Source organism: Lithobates pipiens, unplaced genomic scaffold (assembly GCF_037356315.1).
Source record: "Lithobates pipiens isolate NorthernLeopardFrog02 unplaced genomic scaffold, aLitPip1_a1.2 Scaffold_19, whole genome shotgun sequence".
Taxonomy (NCBI): domain Eukaryota; kingdom Metazoa; phylum Chordata; class Amphibia; order Anura; family Ranidae; genus Lithobates; species Lithobates pipiens.
In genome coordinates, this window is record NW_027507764.1 from 439,430,690 (window position 1) to 439,452,613 (window position 21,924).

General features: G+C 41.1%; 1 protein-coding gene across 3 annotated transcripts in view; it reads left to right on the forward strand.

Moving 5' to 3' along the window:
• LOC143997184 (chloride channel protein C-like) overlaps positions 1-21,924 on the forward strand; it is a 253,086-nt gene that overhangs the window by 36,423 nt on the left and 194,739 nt on the right. For 2 of the 3 annotated variants that reach the window (XM_077492666.1, XM_077492667.1), the window contains 2 exons: positions 6,991-7,146; positions 10,219-10,348. In XM_077492666.1, coding sequence (XP_077348792.1) covers positions 6,991-7,146; positions 10,219-10,348 — 286 coding nt within the window. Of the gene's footprint in view, positions 1-6,987; positions 7,147-10,218; positions 10,349-21,924 lie in introns of all 3 variants that reach the window. The other variant, XM_077492665.1, reaches the window with a different exon arrangement.

Consider the following 21,924-nt stretch of genomic DNA (forward strand, 5'->3'; position numbering starts at 1 on the left):
ACACCTGTATGACTCCAAAGTTGTGCTGACTTTGTGGAACTTTAATGCAACTGTTGAACAACTGTTGCATTATTTAACATTCAGGTACAACATTCATGCAACTTTTCAGGGTTAACATTGAAGTCTATGGCCCTCAAGTTTCATGAAAATCAAAGTAGTGCATGAACTACTTTGAAGTTGACGCAACTTTAGATTGCACATATATGAATGTTTTTCATTGGAAAACATGGGGAATGTTTTCAGGCTCTGAACCTTCACTTCTCGGGTCCCCTACTGGCTCTACAGATTCCTCCTCTTCTGAGTGCGCCTTCATAGGAAGTTGTTTCCTATGAGGGGGCACACTTGCGGGGTTCAATCCTGAACCAGGCTGTGTGCGATTTTTGACACACACACAGCACAGCTCAGCCCCACCCTACCCCGCACTCTCTGCTCAAAGGATTTGGCTTCTGCTGCTGCATCTTTGAGTAGAGAGAGAGAAGAGAGCCACTGCAGATGGGCACAGCTCTGGATCGAGATTCGGTAAAGTATACAGGAGGATGAGGGGCTGATATAATTACTGGGACATTTTTTACCTTAATACAGAGAATGCATTAAAGCGGAGTTCCACCTGCTTTTTCGTTTATTAAAAGTCACCAGCTACAAAAAGCATAGCTGCTAACTTTTAATAAACCGACACTTACCTATCAGCGATGTGGCCACCCGGAGGCTAGCTCCTCTCCCCCTCCTCTCCTCGACGCCCTAATGGTAACTATGGGCACCTGGCCGTGACAGCTTACTTGCTTCACGGGCAGGCACGCATGGCGCGAGTCGTGCTGCGCTCTTCTATTGGCCAGCCGATCTTCTGGGACCTGAGTTAAGCCCCAGAAGATTGCTGGCAGGGAGGGGCCCGCCTAGGACGAGAGGAGGAGTTGCCTAGGCTGCCGAAGATAGGAAGCAGGAAGTGGGACAGGATGTCCCACGAAAAAAAAAGGGTACACACTCCCCCCCCCAAAAAAAATGACGTGCCAAATGTGGCATGTCAAGGGGTGAAGAGTGCTTAAATTGGAAGTTCCACTTTTGGGTGGAACTCCGCCTTAAGGTAAAAAATGTTGAGCTTTTAGAACCACTTTCATGTTCTAAGGTGCTGCAGAAAACTATATTTGAAAGGTGACTGGTTTTATAGTTTTATCGACTTTTATTTACTGCAGTTTTGATAAATCAGTTTCCTATTTTTCTTTTTTTTTGTTATTGGATTGGAGGAAGGAGAAAAAAAAAGTTAGAAATTTGATTCAATCTTCAGTCTGTCATGGTAGATATTGATATTTAAAGCTTCTAACTTACCAATTTGACTTGCCATTTGTGCATTTTCTTTTAGTAAATCGGGGACTATTCTCTTTACTGAAGAACTGTGCATAACTGTGTCATTGCATCCATCATTACTGTACTTTTCAGTCTTGCATGGCTGCATATGACCAGAAAAGATTGGAATAGGCTTGCTAGGCCTCAGGGACTTTTTGCAACTATCACATACAATATCTGCCCTTTCTAGATTGCTATATGTAATACATTTATTTTCTGATGGTAAATATGTAGATATGCAGGTAAGGTGCCGTAAGAATCTAGATGGAACAAGTAATACTGGTATAATACACAACACATAGTCACATCAGCAGAAAACATAAAATATCTGTGAAAAAGTTATCTTTACATCTTCATATCCCTAAGAAATCTACGCAGCGTACAGATTTTTCCAGTCAGTGAAAGATTTGTGACTAGAAGTATTTCTTGAGACTTTTTCTGCCATGAATTATCAAACAGGATTGTTAACACAAATCCATGGAGGGAAATGCATGTTTATGCCTGAGGCACAAGCTTTAGGTCACCGCAGGGAGTAAATACTTTAAGGTAAAGAAAATCATTCCTACAATAGAACCTGACAGAATAATAGTTCACATCCACAGTGAGACTGACAGGATACAGCAATAAAATATGTATTTTACATTTTCATGACTATATCTGTTTTCTTTTCACCCTTACTGTAAGGTCTAGTTTACATTTGCAGCAAGAAAATATACAGTTGAGCTGTGATTTTAATGCCCCCTGACTTCCTCCTTTAAAGTGATTGTAAGGGTTCACTTTTTTTTTTTTAAATAACTAACATATCATACTTACCTCCAGTGTGCAGCTCGTTTTGCACAGACCTGGTCTTCTGGGGCCCCCCAGCAGCTCTTGCGGCTCCTCCCCACATCAGATAACCCCCTAGGAGAAGCGTTCTCCTGGGGGGTTACCTTGCTGGTGTGCTCCTGAGTCCAGCATTCGGCGTCCATAGACACCGAATGCATGACTCAGCCCAACCCCCTGGTGCCCACATCATTGAATTTGATTGACAGCAGCAGAAGCCAATGGTTGCGCTGCTATCAATCTATCCAATCAAGAGCCGAGAACCCCCAGGCAGAAGGACAGCGTTCTGGGAAGTTAAACAGGGAGGGGGGCTGGGGGGGCCGGTCACTGATGGGCGTTTTTTTACCTTAATGCATAGGATGCATTAAGGTGAAAAAAACACGAGGGTTTACAACCCCATTAGGCTGCAAACGTAGCCAGACAGGGTTAATCACATGCTATACTTTGTGGCCACAGCAAAAATTAAACTTCCTGTCGCATTTGGTGGCAGTGCCACCATCGAATACGACCTATTCAAGTGAAAAAGACTGCGTTACAAACCCCTCCCAGATAGCAAGCAATTGTGCTGCAAATTTGAAAATGACTTGCTAAGCTATTGCTAGACTTGCCAGGCTTCACAAGTTTGTTTCACAATGGCAGCAAGTCCGCATTGCATGATTCCAGATCAACTTTCTTTGCAAACATTCTGCAAGTCTGCTGCAAGTTCTGGTTCAGTTATGCTGTGCGATAGTCATCCCACCACAGGGGTCACTGTGAATTCATTTTCATGCTGTAGACTTGCAGAGCTCTTGCTGTACACTCACCACTGAAGCTTTGCTCTTGCTAGAGACTTGCCACTCAAATTTGCTACAAATTGGAAAAGCGCAAATTAAAACTTGTGCTTCAAGTGCTCTGCGAGTGTACAACTTGCCAGTGAAAATCTGCAGCAAGTTAACAGACTTACAGTTCAACACTGCCACACATTTTTGGCAAGTTATCCTTGCTATCTGGGCTGTAACTGTGTGCATTTGTAGTTTTGGTCCGATGGAGTGGGTTTTTGAGGTGTTTCATGTATCCATGTGCAGGCAGTACCATTATTATGATTATTATCAGTTGGAATGCAGCAGCTGCACGGACACAAATTCACACTGTCTACATTTGGTGACATGCATCAGCACCTACATGGATGTCAAATTGGGAGCAGCGGCTGTGTGGGTGCACCCACTGTGTCCCAAATAGCATAAATGGGACTGCCTGGACTCAGATGCACAAAACACCTGTGCAGGCAAAATATGGCCTTCACAGGCATGTATGTGTAAGTGGGGACCTGATTCACTGCCAGCAACAGGCACCTCTCACCAGCCTCCTACAACTGGAAAGTGATAGGGCACCAAACACCTGAATTATGGAGGAATTCCACCTTCTTGGTTACTCACATGCTCCCAGCCAGAGGCCCACCAATAGAAATAAAGGAATGTCCATACAATAAGCCTTTTTAAAGTTTTACTGTAACATGAACAGATACAAAGTTCTTCTCGGTACAAGCCCAGACAGCAAGCAATTGTGCTTTAGTTTCGAAAATTATTTTCTAAGCTATTGCTAGACTTGCCAGGCATTGCATGACTCCAGATCAACTTGCTTTGCAAATATTCTGAAAGTCGGCTGCAAGTTCTGGTTCAGTTATATTGAGCAATAGTCATCCCACCACAGGGGTCACTGTAGCTGAATTTTCATGCTGTAGACTTGAAGAGCTCTAGCTGTAGACTCACTACTGCAACTTTGCTCTTGCTAGAGACTTGCCACACAAAACGTGTTACAAATTGGAAAAAGTGTCAGATAGAATTTGTGCTTCAAATGCTCTGTAAGTGTACAACTTGCCAGTGAAAATGTGCAGCAAGTTAACAGACTTACAATTCAATACTGCCACAAATTTGTGGCAAGTTATCTTGCTATCTGCGAGCGTAGTACTACAGAAAGCAATATAGAGATATATCGATTAAGGCCTACCATAGGAACATTATGGATTTTAATACATTTAAATTTTTGGATGTTACTGGTTTCTCCACTCCAACCTTTTATGCGCTACCCAAGGTGCACAAAAGACTCACAAACCCTCCCAGCCGACCAATAATCTCAGGCTGCGGATCACTGACTGAAAAAGCAAGTCAATTGGTCGATGAATGTCTATATCCCCATGTGAAGTGCCTTTTCTCTTATGTTAAGGATACTATCGACTTATTGAAGATCTTGAATGGATTTCAGTTACCTCAGGATTCTTGGTTGGTTTTGATCAATATAGAGACTCTCTATAATTCCATATCGCATGATAGAGGTGTTGAGTTTTAACATGGAGATGCCGACCAGTACTTGCACTTTCCTTTGCTGCAGGTTCCCTAAAATGAACTCAATCCTTGGGCCTATTCCGGACCTACCCTAAAGGATGTATGCCATACCAGATTACAGCCTCTATAATGGTTCTCTGCAGGCTACCACTTCCCATTAGCCTCACCTTCTAAGCCCTTGTACACACGGTCGGAGATTCCGTCGGAATGTTTCCTATCGGACCGTTTTGTCGGATATTCCGACTGTGTGTGGTCTGCATCGGACTGTTTCCGTTGGAATATCCGACGGAACCAACTTTTCCAACTTGCCGGTAAAATTTTCTGACAAAATTCTCCTATCGGACATACTCCGATCATGTGTAGCCTACTCCAACGGACAAAGTGCCACGCATGCTCAGATCAAATTCCTAGGCCAAATTCCTATTGGCTACTAGCCTGACCGTAGTCCCGTCGTAACGAAATAACGTCATCATGTTATGTACCATCGGATTTTCCGACAACTTAGTCTGATCGTGTGTATGCAACATCACTTCCGGACCTCTTCTGGAATTAATCAGTCGGAATAACTCCGACGGATTTGGTTGTCGGAATCTCCGACCGTGTGTACAAGGGCTAATTCTTTTGTCCCAAGCTTATAAAATAATAGACTAGCCAACCCACAGTAGACGCCCAGAGACGGAGCTTCCCTTAAAGGGGTACTAACCCCTGCTTATATACGCCTAAAGTGGAACTGAAGTCTGCTCACATAATGTGTAATAACAACATCTTTGCCATTCTAAAGCTTCCCTCCAACCACTTTGCATATCATTTTAGTTATACTGTGATTCTGTGCTTACCAAATATGCTGCAGAAATCTCCCTCCACTAAGTCTGGCTGCATCCATTTTAACTGTGGGCAGCTGAAGCAGCTGCCTGTTCACTTCCTGGATTTACACAGACATACACAGCAGCACACCTTCAGCTCTGCAGCCATGCAGCTCTCATTGGCCCTCTTATGACTCATCCCCTCCCTTCCTGGCAAACTCTCATGAGAGTGAGAGAGAGAGAGCTGTGCATGATGTCATAAGCCTAGGCTAATAGAGCGGGCTTTTGGGACTTTAAATGAATTGCACAGTAAAATGCATCTCCATCCCTATTCAAGTGCATAGAGAAAAAGGGTCGGGACTTTAAATGAGTTGTCTATATTGTAGCTAATCGAAGGAGTCAAAGTAAAACATGAACAAGTATTTATTTGTTTGCCATGATTGAGTAGGTACATGGCAGACAATACATGCAATAATGGCACATAATATAACAAATCATGTATCCAAAAACATTTACCTGTTAAAAAATATGAATAGAATATACAATATACAATAGCATTGTCCTCAATAAAAATAATTGTTATATGACAGTTATAATCCATGGCATTGCCTGAATCCAAAGACCATGTGGGTATGTATACATTGCATCTAGGTTAGGGCCGACGTGTTTCATGGAATCTAGCCAATCATCAGGGGCGGATGCATGATACATCTATAAAAAGAGGTAAATATATCAACATCAACCATTCGTGGACAAGAAATGAACATACATACAGGGAGGATAAGGTGGTCATCCCTGTAAAACTCACGTATCTGCTTAGTGTGAAACAAACACACGCTGGGGTGCTAGGGCCGAAAGAAATGCCTATTCTGGAACAGGCATTCCTTTCTCAAACGCAAGCAGGTTTATGTTCTCTGCCAGTAACTGTGCAGGTCGTGTGCTCTCGGGACAGCTGTATTTTCAGTGTGGTACGCAAATATGCAGCCACTTCGCACTAAGGCTCACCCGCCGAAAGGCCACATATTTGCGTACTGTCAACACGAAGGGGTCAAACAAATTTTATGTTTCCCAGATACATGCCTTTTCCACTTTCAGAGAATCTTATCTGCTTATATGCATCTGGATGCATAGAATTCTATATTCTCTAAACTCCGCTATAATGAATGCACACAAACGCGGGTAAGCGCAGTGTGAATTATACCATTTAAAAACATTACATGCATGTCCTATAAATGCAGGTATTTCATTGCTAGTGTGAATGAGGCCTCACAGATACCTAATCATTTGCTCTTAGGATAAATCACATTTTTTAGGATTTGATGGACCTATTCTGAAAATATATGTACTATATCAGGAATCAATTTTAAGCAATTATTCTAAACGCGGGGAATGTGGGTAGACTATAAAGCCAAAGATTGTGTCAGGGTGGTTACCATTGTGTGATCCACTAATTATCCTTGTAATTACTATTTTATATTCAAATGTATAGGACGCTGATTATCATAAAACAAATGTAGCCAATCCCGACACTTAACTTGTGTTCATAACATGACAAGAGAGCTAATTAATCTCTGTTTCACTGATGACTTGGAGTCACATTCTGACTTCTGTGTCTCCATGAAGTTGCGCTAGCTTGGTCAAGACTAAAATACACAGTATTCCCCAGGAATAGCACAGCTGGTGATTATGTCTTTGGTATCCAGCAGGAAAGAAAAGGCTGAGGAAGCAGAAGAAGGTGAAATTCACAATTCCGTTAAGGCGAACCACCAGAAAAAACATCTTCAGGAAACACATGAAAGCCTGGACTATCTACCATCACACAGTGAAGTCTATAAGACATGGCTAAAAGAAAATCCACACAGGTAATTCAAATGTTAACCCAAATTTGATACTTGAAGCCTTATTAAACTGCTAGTAAGCATCTACTATACGTGTGTAAATATTTAAGTTTTTTTTTTTTCATTCAATGTTTTTTTTAGCTTATTTACCTACGCCTGACCATGCTCATCATGCAGAATTCCATTGTTTCTAATTGTCCCTGTTCACACTTGCATGCTCATGGGGCCTGCGCTTTATGCTCGCTACGCCTTTTTTATTTATTTTTTTAGCATATTCAAGTATTTATAGCACCAAAGTTACCTTAATTCTTATGAAACTCGTTTTTAATGTGCATTTTTTGTCCTGAAGAACTCTTCCCCTTGCTCAGACCAGGAAAAAAACATTTGAAGCATGACGCAAGTGCAAACATGCCCGTAAAATCAACGGGAACCATAAAAGATATCCAGGGTAGCCATATGTCCTGGAAATGAGAATGTTGGTCGTGTAACTGCGCAAAAGTTCTTCCATTCTCATAAGGTTGTTTAATTTGGTTATCTATTCTGTTATTGAGGGTATGTACTAGGATTTTCAATATCTCTGAATTACCACCCTGGCAGCCATTAAAAAGAAACAAAAAATCCCCTTTTTTACCCTTTGAGACAGATTCTGATATGTTTTATGGAAAATCCTGATTTTGCAACCTTCCTATCTTATGCCCCGTACACATGATCGGACTTTCCGACAACAAAACCGTGATTTTTGTTCAAAGGTTGTTGGCTTCAACTTGTCTTGCATACACACGGTCACACAAATGTTGGCCAGCAATTACGAACGTAGTGACATACAAGACGTACGTGATATCTCTATTACGAATGCTAGTTTTACAAGACCGAGCGCTTCCGACTCGTACTTGATTTTGAGCATTCGTGGACGTGTGTGCGACGGACTTGTGTACACATGATCGCAAAGTCTGACAACAAAAATTTGTTGGCGGAAATTGTGAGAACCTGCTAGCCAACATTTGTTGGCGGAAAGTCCAACAAATGTTCTATAGAGCATACACATGGTCGGACTTTCCGCCAACAAGCTCACATCCATTATTTGTTGTCAGAAATTCTGATCATGTGTACGGGCATTAGAACTTCCCTACTGACCTCAAAAAAACCCTATCTCTTTATATAGCATTGGACATCTTGTCAACAGGCCCACATTTTCTTTTCTTTCTTTCTCTACATTAAACTTAAGTTTTCAGTATTTATTTTTTGATGTATATTTGCAATTTTATCTCAACATTTTCTATGGCAATCTACCTTAAGAGCCATAAACCTGTTAATACATATACTTAAGGCACCTATATGCTCTACTGTACATTTCCATGTTGTTAATTGTATTTATTTTCTTTTTTTCCTCTTTCTCTCTTCTTCCTGTAAATTCTGTGATTAAATATTTCAATAAAAATATATTAAACAGTAATCACCAGGAACATGTTCTGCTTATGCTCTGCTAAGGTGTGAATGCAGGCTTGCAGTATATTTTCTACCTGATTAAGTTTTATAATGTATTTCTGAAACCCTACTGCTTAAAATGTTTATTGAGGTTAATGTTAATGAGGTTAATGTTAGCACAATTTAAAATAACAGTTTTATAAGAATAATACCTAATAAACTATTTAAAGGATAAGTTCACCTTATGGAGCATGTTACATATTACACTCATATTTAGGGTATGTAACATGTGGCATATTTTGGGCAGCGCAGTGGCCAAGTGCTTAGCCCTTCTGCCTAGCAGCAATAGGCTTATCTGTTATAATCTGTTATAATCCCAACCATGGCACTATCTGCCTGGAGTTTGCATGTTCCCCCTGTGGGTGGGTTTCCTCCTACACTCCAAAGGTTAATTGGCTCCTGCCTAAATTGGCCCTAGTATGTATTTATATGGATGTGAGTTAGGGACTTTAGATTGAAATCTTCTTAAGGGCAATATGTATGTAAAGCTCTGCGTAAAATTACTTTGCTATATAAGTACCTGTAATAATAATGTGTAGCATGCAATCACCTCCCCCCAAACCCTGATAGCATCCCCATGACAGTGGGCGAGGTGCTTCTCCCCCCCCACTTGCTGTCACATTTAAAGTGGAGGGCCACCCTAAAAAAAAAAAAAAAGATCATTAATATTCTTAAAAAAATAAAACATTTGAAAAAAAAATATTTTACCTTGTCAGAAATCCCTGTTGCTAGGCAGTCTTCCTAATCTGCCTTCTTCTTGCTCCTTTGTGATCTTCATCTTCTCCCCTCATCGCGTTGTCTTCTGGGTAATGGGGCACGCTGTGTTCTGGGAACTGTGTGTTCCCTAACACAGCGCATCCCATTCACAAAGCGCCGCGTGACCCGCACATGCGCAGTAGGAAACGGGTAGTGAAGTCGCAAGGCTCCACTGCCTGTTTCCCTTAGTGAGGATGGCAACGCTGGGACCCGAGAGCCGAGGGACATGTCGGCCTCGGCGGCCGACATCGCGGGCGCCCTGGAAAGGTAAGTCTCCTTATTAAAAAAAAAATTTCAGCTGAAACACCACTTTAACATCGGAGTGTTAGTGCAGGTCTCTGCTCATACAGTCGCATCATTCAGTCATATGAATTTGTAAATGAAGAAACTACAAGTCCTGTCTTCCACTGCGGCAGGTAGCTTCTAGTCCTCAATAGAATGTTGAGTGCCCTCATTGTCTATTGACACTTGCCAGCTTTTGAACAGAAAGTCATAACAGAGGTACAGCAAATAAGCTGGATGATGTGTCTGCAGGAGCCTGACATGGCACCCGCGATCCACTGTAAGACAGATTTATTGTAAACATATGTTTATAACTATATCAAATAGTGGCACAAACTGTTGCTTTTTGGTATACTATACACCCAAATGGACCATCTTCAACAGTGTGCTGCTGCAAAGCATGTAAAATCTCTTTTTAAGTACTAGTAGCACATGATTAGAGGTAGTGTAGGAATTTTTCTGCTGCACATCAGCTGTTTTGGTATTGGTTATTCTACTACTGATATTACTTTCACATCTGTGAAACCCACCTGTAGACACATTAGTAATCAATAACTTTTCACATTCTAACAGATCAGACTGGGATCGCTGGGTGATGATGGCATTTATTGGAGTTGTGGTGGGCATAGTGGGATTCTTAATGCATCAAATTATTGATACTCTTTTTGAAAGGAAGTGGGAGCTTGTTGAACTCTATATCAAGGTGAGTGGATATAATATAGAATAATAAAGTATTCTTTCACTTAAGAATTCTATTTTTCCCAGCTTCAATGTCTGGGTTTTATCAATTCTAAGAAAGTTTGTTAAACATTAAATGTATTGCACATATTGATTTTCTGATGGAAAAGATATGGAAGAAATGCTACCTCAGAAGTGGGGATGACCAAATCTGCCAGGGTTCCTGTCAGGTCACCTGAGACCAGGTGACAGATGTACACAGTAGGAGTCGGAGGTGCACTGCTAAGATAGTGGACACTAGGACTGACTGCTGCGGATAGTACCCAGGGAGGTTCAGGAAGCAGGTCTACTGGATCACTAACACAGATCCCAGTGGGAGCTAGAGCAGATTCCCCAGGGCGCGGACTCTAAGAGCCAACAGGTGTTCACCAGAGCCTGTAGTGGTGAGGATGGACTGCGCTGCAGTCTGGCTCCAGGTCACGGCCTCTAGGGTCTCACAGCTCATGCTCATGGTAGACTATAGGAGAAGGAAGCAGCAGGCTGGAACAACAAGGATAGTAAAGGGATAAGGCAGAGATCAAGGTGACTAGCAGACAGGAACAACAGAGTACACGCCAAAGGTTCAGAGTCACAGGCTAACAGGGATAGTCGGGGACATGCCAAAAGGTCAGGGTCTCAAGCAGACAGGAATAGTCAGGAGAGGTATGCTGACAGAGAAAGTTTGCTGCATAACCATGACAGTTCCATTCTCAACCAGTTTAGTGAAATATCCTCAAAATTAAAAAAAATCTGAAATGAATTTTTTCCCTGAACCCCACTGCAGTTTTTGGGGAGTGAATCTTGATATTTAACTTATTCCCTTTGTGGGGCTAATGAAACACTAAAAAGTAGGAATATGACACCTGGCACTTTGTCACTGGTACATGATTAATATGTGCCAATGTGAAAAAAGTGGCTGATACACAGCAACTAATAAACTCCGCGCCACAAAAAATAATAAAAAAGATATCAAATTGACCTATAGTCAGTGAATCAAACAACTAATAGCTGCTCCCTAAAAGAACAAGAAGAAAACTTGTCATGCTGAAGATATAATGATGATAGGGGCGCTAGAGTAAATATAAATATCAAAAAAATGTGAAAATTTGATAATCAAATGGTATGTAAAATAATACACACCATATTACAAAACTGCAATAAACAAAAAAATTACAACCAAAATATAGTGAAAAACAATAATAAATAAAGTCCCAATTGGGTGATGACACCAAAAGGAAAACAAAAAAAAACTTGAATGAATATAACTCCAAAGTCCAAAAAACAGTGATTTTTTCAGTGAAAAGCTCCTTCTGAATCCATAAATCAAAAGACTGCTGGAATCTTCTATAACGTAATGAAACGTCCCTTCACCAAAAACTTATGGACATAGAAACAACACCCCACTTGTCAAGATAAAGATGTCTTCTTACCAGATGCTGTTGACTACTTTAATTAAAAAGATAGTCAAATAGGCTTATGCAGGTTGATTCCCTGCTCACATGGAATAAGGTGGACCTCGTATGGACAGAAGCTTCTCCTCATAGACTCAGATAGGTCATAAAAAAAGCCAAACAAAAATCCATAGCGTAACACCGTTTAATAATAAAAATAAATTTAAAAAACATAAGGCCAAATGGCTGCTTACATATGTCGGTGCCCAACCTGGCACTGGGGCTGCTTGCTTAAAACAAACGTTTCGTAATGGATACGTAGTTCCTCGTGGTGTAGGCGTGCGTTCCACCAAAGGACAGCCGATAACCAAGGACGACCGGAACTAGACGTAAACGAACGTGACTGGATACCGCCTCGACGTACATTTCGTTTGACACGTCATCAGGAAGCGTACCCAGTCACAAAGTCAGCGTTCTTTATAGTGTCTCGATTAATCCATAGACCAATCGAGAAATACTTAATTTAATACGCAGCCTCAGTCCCACTTAAGGCTAACAACAATAATGGTACATTAAAACATAACTAGCAAATAAACATTTAAAACGTATTAACCCAAAAACGAAGGGATGAATTGTATATGCTAGAAATTAGAGAGTAAAAAAATAAAATTAGAAAAATACGCATATAATAATCCAATGGAAATGTCCATTGGAAAAAAGAGGGATAAGTTGCTTGTAATTTCCAAATTGACCACTAGATGTCAATCTATAGTCTGGAAATTTTCTACCACTTATAAGACAAAAAAGAGGGATTTTTTCCTGATTGGTAATTAAATATTTCTAATAAAGAAATATATAAAATTCTTAAATATATTATTACCATTACCAAAAATATATCCAGCATTATCTCTGGCTATCAGACGTGAGGAAAAACCAACAAAAGCCCACATCATAGGCCAGAAATTAGAGAGTAAAAAAAATAAAATTAGAAAAATACGCATATATTAATCCAATGGAAATGTCCATTGGAAAAAAGAGGGATAAGTTGCTTGTAATTTCCAAATTGACCACTAGATGTCAATCTGTAGTCTGGAAATTTTCTACCACTTATAAGACAAAAAAGAGGGATTTTTTCCTGATTGGTAATTAAATATTTCTAATAAAGAAATATATAAAATTCTTAAATATATTATTACCATTACCAAAAATATATCCAGCATTATCTCTGGCTACCAGACGTGAGGAAAAACCAACAAAAGCCCACATTATAGGCCAGAAAAAAACGCTAAATGAATTCAAAAAATGAAGAAATGGCGGAAAATACCTAGACACAAGAAATACGAGGGACTTTTCAATCATTGGACAAAAAACAATTTAAATCGAGCTCTATGTTCATTCCTAGAGGCTGCATAGTTTTTAAATTGTATATCCACTTCGTTTCGTTTTTTGATATTTCCCTTTTCATGTGAGTTCCTCTCCAATGTTTTGAGATCTTATCGATCCCGTAAAATTTACAGAGTGAAGGATCGCTATCGTGATACGTTTTAAAATGCCTTGACACGCTATGGTTGGGAAATCCTTTCTTAATATTTGTAAGATGTTCATTAATTCTAATTCTTAGCTGTCTAGTAGTTCGACCTACATACTGCATGGAGCAGGGGCATTCCAGCACATATGTTACATGATCTGAGTTGCACGTAATTAGTGGTTTGATTTTATACTCCAGCTTCGTGACTTGTGATTGAAACTGAGTAATCTTCCTTGATGAACCGGGTCCTCTGGTGGTCTTGCAGGCTTTGCATCTCATGCAATAATGGAAGCCGGATCCTTCAAGGAAGGTTACAAGTTTTCTTGGGGGGTCGGGGACATTACGGGCTAGTTGATTTCTCAAACTCAGTGCCCTTCTATAGATAAATTTGGGATTCTGTGGAATAATAGAGGCCAAATCTTTATCTCGTTGCAAGATAGGCCAATATTTTTTGAAAATAGTTTCTACTTGTCTATCCACTTTCAGACCGGACCATTTTGCTGGTAAATGACCAGAGGTCTTTTTACACTTTGGCACTGCGCTGCTTTAACTGGTAATTGCGCGGTCATGCAATGTTGTACCCAAACAAAATTTGCGTCCTTTTCTTCCCACAAATAGAGCTTTCTTTTGATGGTATTTGATTGCCTCTGCGATTTTTATTTTTTGCGATATAAACGTAAAAAGACCGCAAATTTTGAAAAAAAATGATATTTTCTACTTTTTGTTATTAGAAAAATCCAATAAACTCAATTTTAGTCATACATTTAGGCCAAAATGTATTCAGCCACATGTCTTTGGTAAAAAAAAAGTCAATAATTGTATATTTATTGGTTTGCGCAAAAGTTGTCACATCTACAAACTAAGGTACGTTTTCTGGAATTTACGCAGCTTTTAGTTTACGACTGCCTATCTCATTTCTTGAGGTGCTAAAATGGCAGGGCAGTACAAAACCCCCCCAAATGACCCCATTTTGGAAAGTAGACCCCCTAAGGAAATTGATAAGAGGCATGTTGAGCCCATTGAATATTTTATTTTTTTGCCTCAAGCGATTGAATAATGACAAAAAAAAAATTTTTTTTTTTTTTTTACACAAAGTTGTCACTAAATGATATATTGCTCACACATGCTATGGGCGTATGTGAAATGACACCCCAAAATAAATTCTGCTGCTTCTCCTGAGTACGGGGATACCACATATGTGGGACTTTTTGGGAGCCTAGCCGCGTACGGGGCCCCGAAAACCAAGCACCGCCTTCAGGCTTTCTAAGGGCGTAAATTTTTGAGTTCACTTCTCACTACCTATTACAGTTTTGAAGGCCATAAAATGCCAAGATGGCACAAAACCCCCACAAATGACCCCATTTTAGAAAGTAGACACCCCAAGCTATTTGCTGAGAGGCATGTTGAGTTCATGGAATATTTTATATTTTGCCACAAGTTGCGGGAAAATTACAAACTTTTTTTTTTTTTTTTTTTTTTTCACAAAGTTGTCACTAAATGATATATTGCTCACACATGCCATGGGCATATGTGAAATGACACCCCAAAATAAATTCTGCTGCTTCTCCTGAGTACGGGGATACCACATATGTGGGACTTTTTGGGAGCCTAGCCGCGTACGGGGCCCCGAAAACCAAGCACCGCCTTCAGGCTTTCTAAGGGCGTAAATATTTGACTTCACTCCTCACTACCTATTACAGTTTTGAAGGCCATAAAATGCCAAGATGGCACAAAACCCCCACAAATGACCCCATTTTAGAAAGTAGACACCCCAAGCTATTTGCTGAGAGGCATGTTGAGTCCATGGAATATTTTATATTTTGCCACAAGTTGCGGGAAAATTACAAACTTTTTTTTTTTTTTTTTTTTTTCACAAAGTTGTCACTAAATGATATATTGCTCACGCATGCCATGGGCATATGTGAAATGACACCCCAAAATAAATTCTGCTGCTTCTCCTGAGTACGGGGATACCACATATGTGGGACTTTTTGGGAGCCTAGCCGCGTACGGGGCCCCGAAAACCAAGCACCGCCTTCAGGCTTTCTAAGGGCGTTACAGTTTTGAAGGCCATAAAATGCCAAGATGGCACAAACCCCCCCCAAATGACCCCATTTTGGAAAGTAGACACCCCTAAATTTAGGGGTACACTAGTGAGACTAGGTAATAAATGGCGGGTGCCCTGAAACTATAAAAAAATAACTAACCAACCAGCGTCACCTGTAACAGTTATATGGTGATCACTGGTGAAAGGGTTAACTAGGGGGCAATCAGGGGGCTTTATGCGGTAGTATATGGGGGTCCCTGGCGCTATAAAAAGCTGCGGCGAACCTAAATACCTACTTGCCTAACTAGCGTCACCTGTGACACTAATACAGCGATCAGAAAAACGATCGCTTATTAGGCTGGGTTCACACTGGAGCGATGCGGGAACGCCACGAATGCGCGGCGGGTTCCCGCATCGCATGCCTCCCGGCGGCAGTTCACACTGCCCTATGCGAACTGCTGGGAGTGTCAGTGAAATGTTACTGACACCCCCAGATCAGTTCGCATATCGCAGTGCGATCTGCAAACTCGGATCGCATGGTGTGAACACCCATGCGATCCGATTCTGCTGCGGGCCAAAAAAAGGGTCCCGTGCGAATTTGCGGCGGGTGCGGCGGGTGTGGCGGGTGCGGCGAATGGCTGAACTCGAATCGCACAGAGATCGGATGTGATTTGCACTGCAGTGCGAATCACATCCGTTCTCAAACCGCTGCAATCTGAACCCAGCCTTAGTGACACTGGCGACGGGGGGTGATCACGGGGTTAAACCTTTATTGGGGGGGTTAGGGGGGTACCTTAGAACTAAAGGGGGCTAACCCTAACTGCCCTAACAGTTATTAGTCACAAATGACACCCGCCGGGTGATCAGGGGGTTAAACCTTTATTAGGTAATAAATGGCGGGTGCCCTGAAACTATAAAAAAATAACTAACCAACCAGCGTCACCTGTAACAGTTATATGGTGATCACTGGTGAAAGGGTTAACTAGGGGGCAATCAGGGGGCTTTATGCGGTAGTATATGGGGGTCCCTGGCGCTATAAAAAGCTGCGGCGAACCTAAATACCTACCTGCCTAACTAGCGTCACCTGGGACACTAATACGGCGATCAGAAAAATGATCGCTTATTAGGCTGGGTTCACACTGGAGCGATGCGGAAACGCCGCGAATCCGCGGCGGGTTCCCGCATCGCATGCCTCCCGGCGGCAGTTCACACTGCCCTATGCGAACTGCTGGGAGTGTCAGTGAAATGTTACTGACACCCCCAGATCAGTTCGCATATCGCAGTGCGATCTGCAAACTCGGATCGCATGGTGTGAACACCCATGCGATCCGATTCTGCTGCGGGCCAAAAAAAGGGTCCCGTGCGAATTTGCGGCGGGTGCGGCGGGTGTGGCGGGTGCGGCGGGTGCGGCGAATGGCTGAACTCGAATCGCACAGAGATCGGATGTGATTTGCACTGCAGTGCGGTGCGAATCACATTCGTTCTCATAAACCGCTGCAATGTGAACCCAGCCTTAGTGACACTGGCGACGGGGGGTGATCACGGGGTTAAACCTTTATTGGGGGGGTTAGGGGGGTACATTAGAACTAAAGGGGGCTAACTCTAACTGCCCTAACAGTTATTACAGTCACAAATGACACCAATGCAAAAAAAAAAAAAAAAAAAAAAAAAATGACATTGGTGTCACTGTGACTGGGGGGCAGGGGTAATTGGGGGGGTGATCGGGGGGTAAAGGGGGGGTGTGAGTGTGCCTGGCATGTTCTACTGTGTGTGGGATGTGTTGGTGCAACTCACTGATCCGCTCTCCTCCGTGTCGGAACGAAAAATACCGACACGGAGGAGAGAATACATCACTTCCTCTCCTGTGTTTACATTACAGGAGAGGAAGTGATGTCACCGGGGATTTCTATTCGTCGGGAGCGATCGCGAGGGGGTGGCCATGAATGAATGGCCGTCCCCTCGTCCGGGATCGCTCCCGAACGAAAACCGACCGCCGCAGGCACCGGGCGGGGGCCCGATCGGGCCCCCGACCCGCGGGAGGCAAATCACGTACATGTACGTGCTTATGCCTGCCCGTGCCATTCTGCCGACGTACATCGGCGTTAGGCGGTCGGCAAGTGGCTATACTGCCTATTAAACCCTGTCACAAAGGCTATAGCTCCTTGATGTTCTGGTTTAGCTTTTGATACTAATAAAGTTTGTCTGTCCATCTGTGACACCTGTGTTACAACTTTCTCTAGAGTTTTTTGTGAGTAGCCTTTTTCGCAGAACCTACTAGTTAGAACCTTAGCTTGTGAATGGAAGTCAGACTCTTCCTCACAGTTCCGTTTCAATCGCATATATTGTCCTTTGGGGACAGCTCCAATCCACTGTGGATGATGGCAACTATGTGTGGGCACGTACCCATTTCTGTCTGTGACTTTAAAATAGGTTTTAGTAACAAACTTGTTATGCTTTTTCATAATAGTAAGGTCCAAGAAGTTCACTTCCACCTAACTGCATTCAGCTGTAAACTTCAAGCGATATTGATTAGCATTCATATTGCTCAGGAAGTCTTTAAAACTCTCTAACGTACCTCTCCAAAAAAGAATTACATCATCTATGTATCTTTTATAGAAAACAAGATATCATCATGATTACGGTAGACATTGAGTCACTTTACACTAACATCCAACATAAAGATGCACTTACGGCAATAAAGTGGGCACTAATAAAAGAATCCAAACTGAAAAAGGCTCAGATAAATTACCTGATTAGAGGCCTAGATCTTGCTATGAGTAATAACTTTTTTTGGGCCAACAATGAGTATTACAACCAAGTATCAGGAGTGGCCATGGGAGCACGTTATGCTCCCAGCGTAGCCAATATTGTTCTTAATAAATGGGAATCAGAAACCATCTATAAAAATATGCACAAATCTCTTGTTTTCTATAAAAGATACATAGATGATGTAATTCTTTTTTGGAGAGGTACGTTAGAGAGTTTTAAAAACTTCTTGAGCAATATGAATGCTAATCAATATCGCTTGAAGTTTACAGCTGAATGCAGTAAGGTGGAAGTGAACTTCTCGGACCTTACTATTATGAAAAAGCATAACAAGTTTGTTACTAAAACCTATTTTAAAGTCACAGACAGAAATGGGTACGTGCCCACACATAGTTGCCATCATCCACAGTGGATAGGAGCTGTCCCCAAAGGACAATATATGCGATTGAAACGGAACTGTGAGGAAGAGTCTGACTTCCATTCACAAGCTAAGGTTCTAACTAGTAGGTTCTGCGAAAAAGGCTACTCACAAAAAACTCTAGAGAAAGTTGTAACACAGGTGTCACAGATGGACAGACAAACTTTATTAGTATCAAAAGCTAAACCAGAACATCAAGGAGCTATAGCCTTTGTGACAGGGTTTAATAGGCAGTATAGACAAGTAGAAACTATTTTCAAAAAATATTGGCCTATCTTGCAACGAGATAAAGATTTGGCCTCTATTATTCCACAGAATCCCAAATTTATCTATAGAAGGGCACCGAGTTTGAGAAATCAACTAGCCCGTAATGTCCCCGACCCCCCAAGAAAACTTGTAACCTTCCTTGATGGATCCGGCTTCCATTATTGCATGAGATGCAAAGCCTGCAAGACCACCAGAGGACCCGGTTCATCAAGGAAGATTACTCAGTTTCAATCACAAGTCACGAAGCTGGAGTATAAAATCAAACCACTAATTACGTGCAACTCAGATCATGTAACATATGTGCTGGAATGCCCCTGCTCCATGCAGTATGTAGGTCGAACTACTAGACAGCTAAGAATTAGAATTAATGAACATCTTACAAATATTAAGAAAGGATTTCCCAACCATAGCGTGTCAAGGCATTTTAAAACGCATCACGATAGCGATCCTTCACTCTGTAAATTTTACGGGATCGATAAGATCTCAAAACATTGGAGAGGAACTCACATGAAAAGGGAAATATCAAAAAACGAAACGAAGTGGATATACAATTTAAAAACTGTGCAGCCTCTAGGAATGAACATAGAGCTCGATTTAAATTGTTTTTTGTCCAATGATTGAAAAGTCCCTCGTATTTCTTGTGTCTAGGTATTTTCCACCATTTCTTCATTTTTTGAATTCATTTAGCGTTTTTTTCTGGCCTATAATGTGGGCTTTTGTTGGTTTTTCCTCACGTCTGGTGGCCAGAGATAATGCTGGATATATTTTTGGTAATGGTAATAATATATTTAAGAATTTTATATATTTCTTTATTAGAAATATTTAATTACCAATCAGGAAAAAATCCCTCTTTTTTGTCTTATAAGTGGTAGAAAATTTCCAGACTACAGATTGACATCTAGTGGTCAATTTGGAAATTACAAGCAACTTATCCATCTTTTTTCCAATGGACATTTCCATTGGATTAATATATGCGTATTTTTCTAATTTTATTTTTTTTACTCTCTAATTTCTGGCCTATGATGTGGGCTTTTGTTGGTTTTTCCTCACGTCTGATAGCCAGAGATAATGCTGGATATATTTTTGGTAATGGTAATAATATATTTAAGAATTTTATATATTTCTTTATTAGAAATATTTAATTACCAATCAGGAAAAAATCCCTCTTTTTTGTCTTATAAGTGGTAGAAAATTTCCAGACTATAGATTGACATCTAGTGGTCAATTTGGAAATTACAAGCAACTTATCCCTCTTTTTTCCAATGGACATTTCCATTGGATTATTATATGCGTATTTTTCTAATTTTATTTTTTTACTCTCTAATTTCTAGCATATACAATTCATCCCTTCGTTTTTGGGTTAATACGTTTTAAACGTTTATTTGCTAGTTATGTTTTAATGTACCATTATTGTTGTTAGCCTTAAGTGGGACTGAGGCTGCGTATTAAATTAAGTATTTCTCGATTGGTCTATGGATTAATCGAGACACTATAAAGAACGCTGACTTTGTGACTGGGTACGCTTCCTGATGACGTGTCAAACGAAACGTACGTCAAGGCGGTATCCAGTCACGTTCGTTTACGTCTAGTTCCGGTCGTCCTTGGTTATCGGCTGTCCTTTGGTGGAACGCACGCCTACACCACGAGGAACTACGTATCCATTACGAAACGTTTGTTTTAAGCAAGCAGCCCCAGTGCCAGGTTGGGCACCGACATATGTAAGCAGCCATTTGGCCTTATGTTTTTTAAATTTATTTTTATTATTAAACGGTGTTACGCTATGGATTTTTGTTTGGCTTTTTTTATGACCTATCTGAGTCTATGAGGAGAAGCTTCTGTCCATACGAGGTCCACCTTATTCCATGTGAGCAGGGAATCAACCTGCATAAGCCTATTTGACTATCTTTTTAATTAAAGTAGTCAACAGCATCTGGTAAGAAGACATCTTTATCTTGACAAGTGGGGTGTTGTTTCTATGTCCATAAGTTTTTGGTGAAGGGACGTTTCATTACGTTATAGAAGATTCCAGCAGTCTTTTGATTTATGGATTCAGAAGGAGCTTTTCACTGAAAAAATCACTGTTTTTTGGACTTTGGAGTTATATTCATTCAAGTTTTTTTTGTTTTCCTTTTGGTGTCATCACCCAATTGGGACTTCAAATTTTCACATTTTTTTGATATTTATATTTACTCTAGCGCCCCTAACATCATTATATCTTCAATATGTGCCAATGACCAAAAAAAATATACAGCAGAGAAAACGCTTTTCATGCAGCTTCAAAGGGTTAATTAAAGATACAACAATCCTTTGAATAATAGTTTGGGGTTGTGTTAAAGCTGTACATGGTGTTGTACCATGCACTGTTCAGAGAAAGCCGCAGAGCGGAGGAGGAGGAAATAGTTGATGCATTAGGTGGGCTTCATAAAAGCATATCCAAGCAGTGCTGGGACTTCAATGTAATAAGAAATACGCTCATTTAATGAACTTCCTGGCTCCAGTTGGATTGCTCACATTACACAAGGTTCCCAACCAAGGTACTGTACTCACAGGCAAATCTTTCAAAGCACAAAAAAACAGAAGCGTAAAGACAAAGAGATAAAAAATCCAACATACTTGGGTCATTAGCAACATCACATAAAACAGCCAACATGTTTCAAGTGCTCACAACATCCCTCCTTTATCAGGGCTCAGTGAACTTTAACAAGCCTTTTTGGAGCTTGCAGCCAATCTGTGTATTCTGACAGCAGAATAAAATGGCACCCCGGGGAGGATTCCTTCATCAACGGGCCATGTGTGAATGGTAGAATCCATAAATTCTTTCTCGATCAGCCCTATGGTCAGCCTTAGTTTGCTGGTGAATGACAAGAACAATTGTGCAGCAAGGGTGTAGTAGGTCTTGTCAGTCACTTAACTATCTGCTGTGTGTGCTGTGACTGCATTGGTCAGTCAATTTTGAAAAAAAAGGCACACGTGCCTTACCTCCAGTTTGTGCAGGCCTACTATTACTAAATCCCGACGAACCCTCACACCTGCTATAAACATCACATGCAGCACCTCTGTCTCCCATTTTAGACCTGACTTTCATTGTCCATTTTTTTTGGAGGTGAATGGAATGCCTACATTTTACTGAAACTTTGGTGATGGG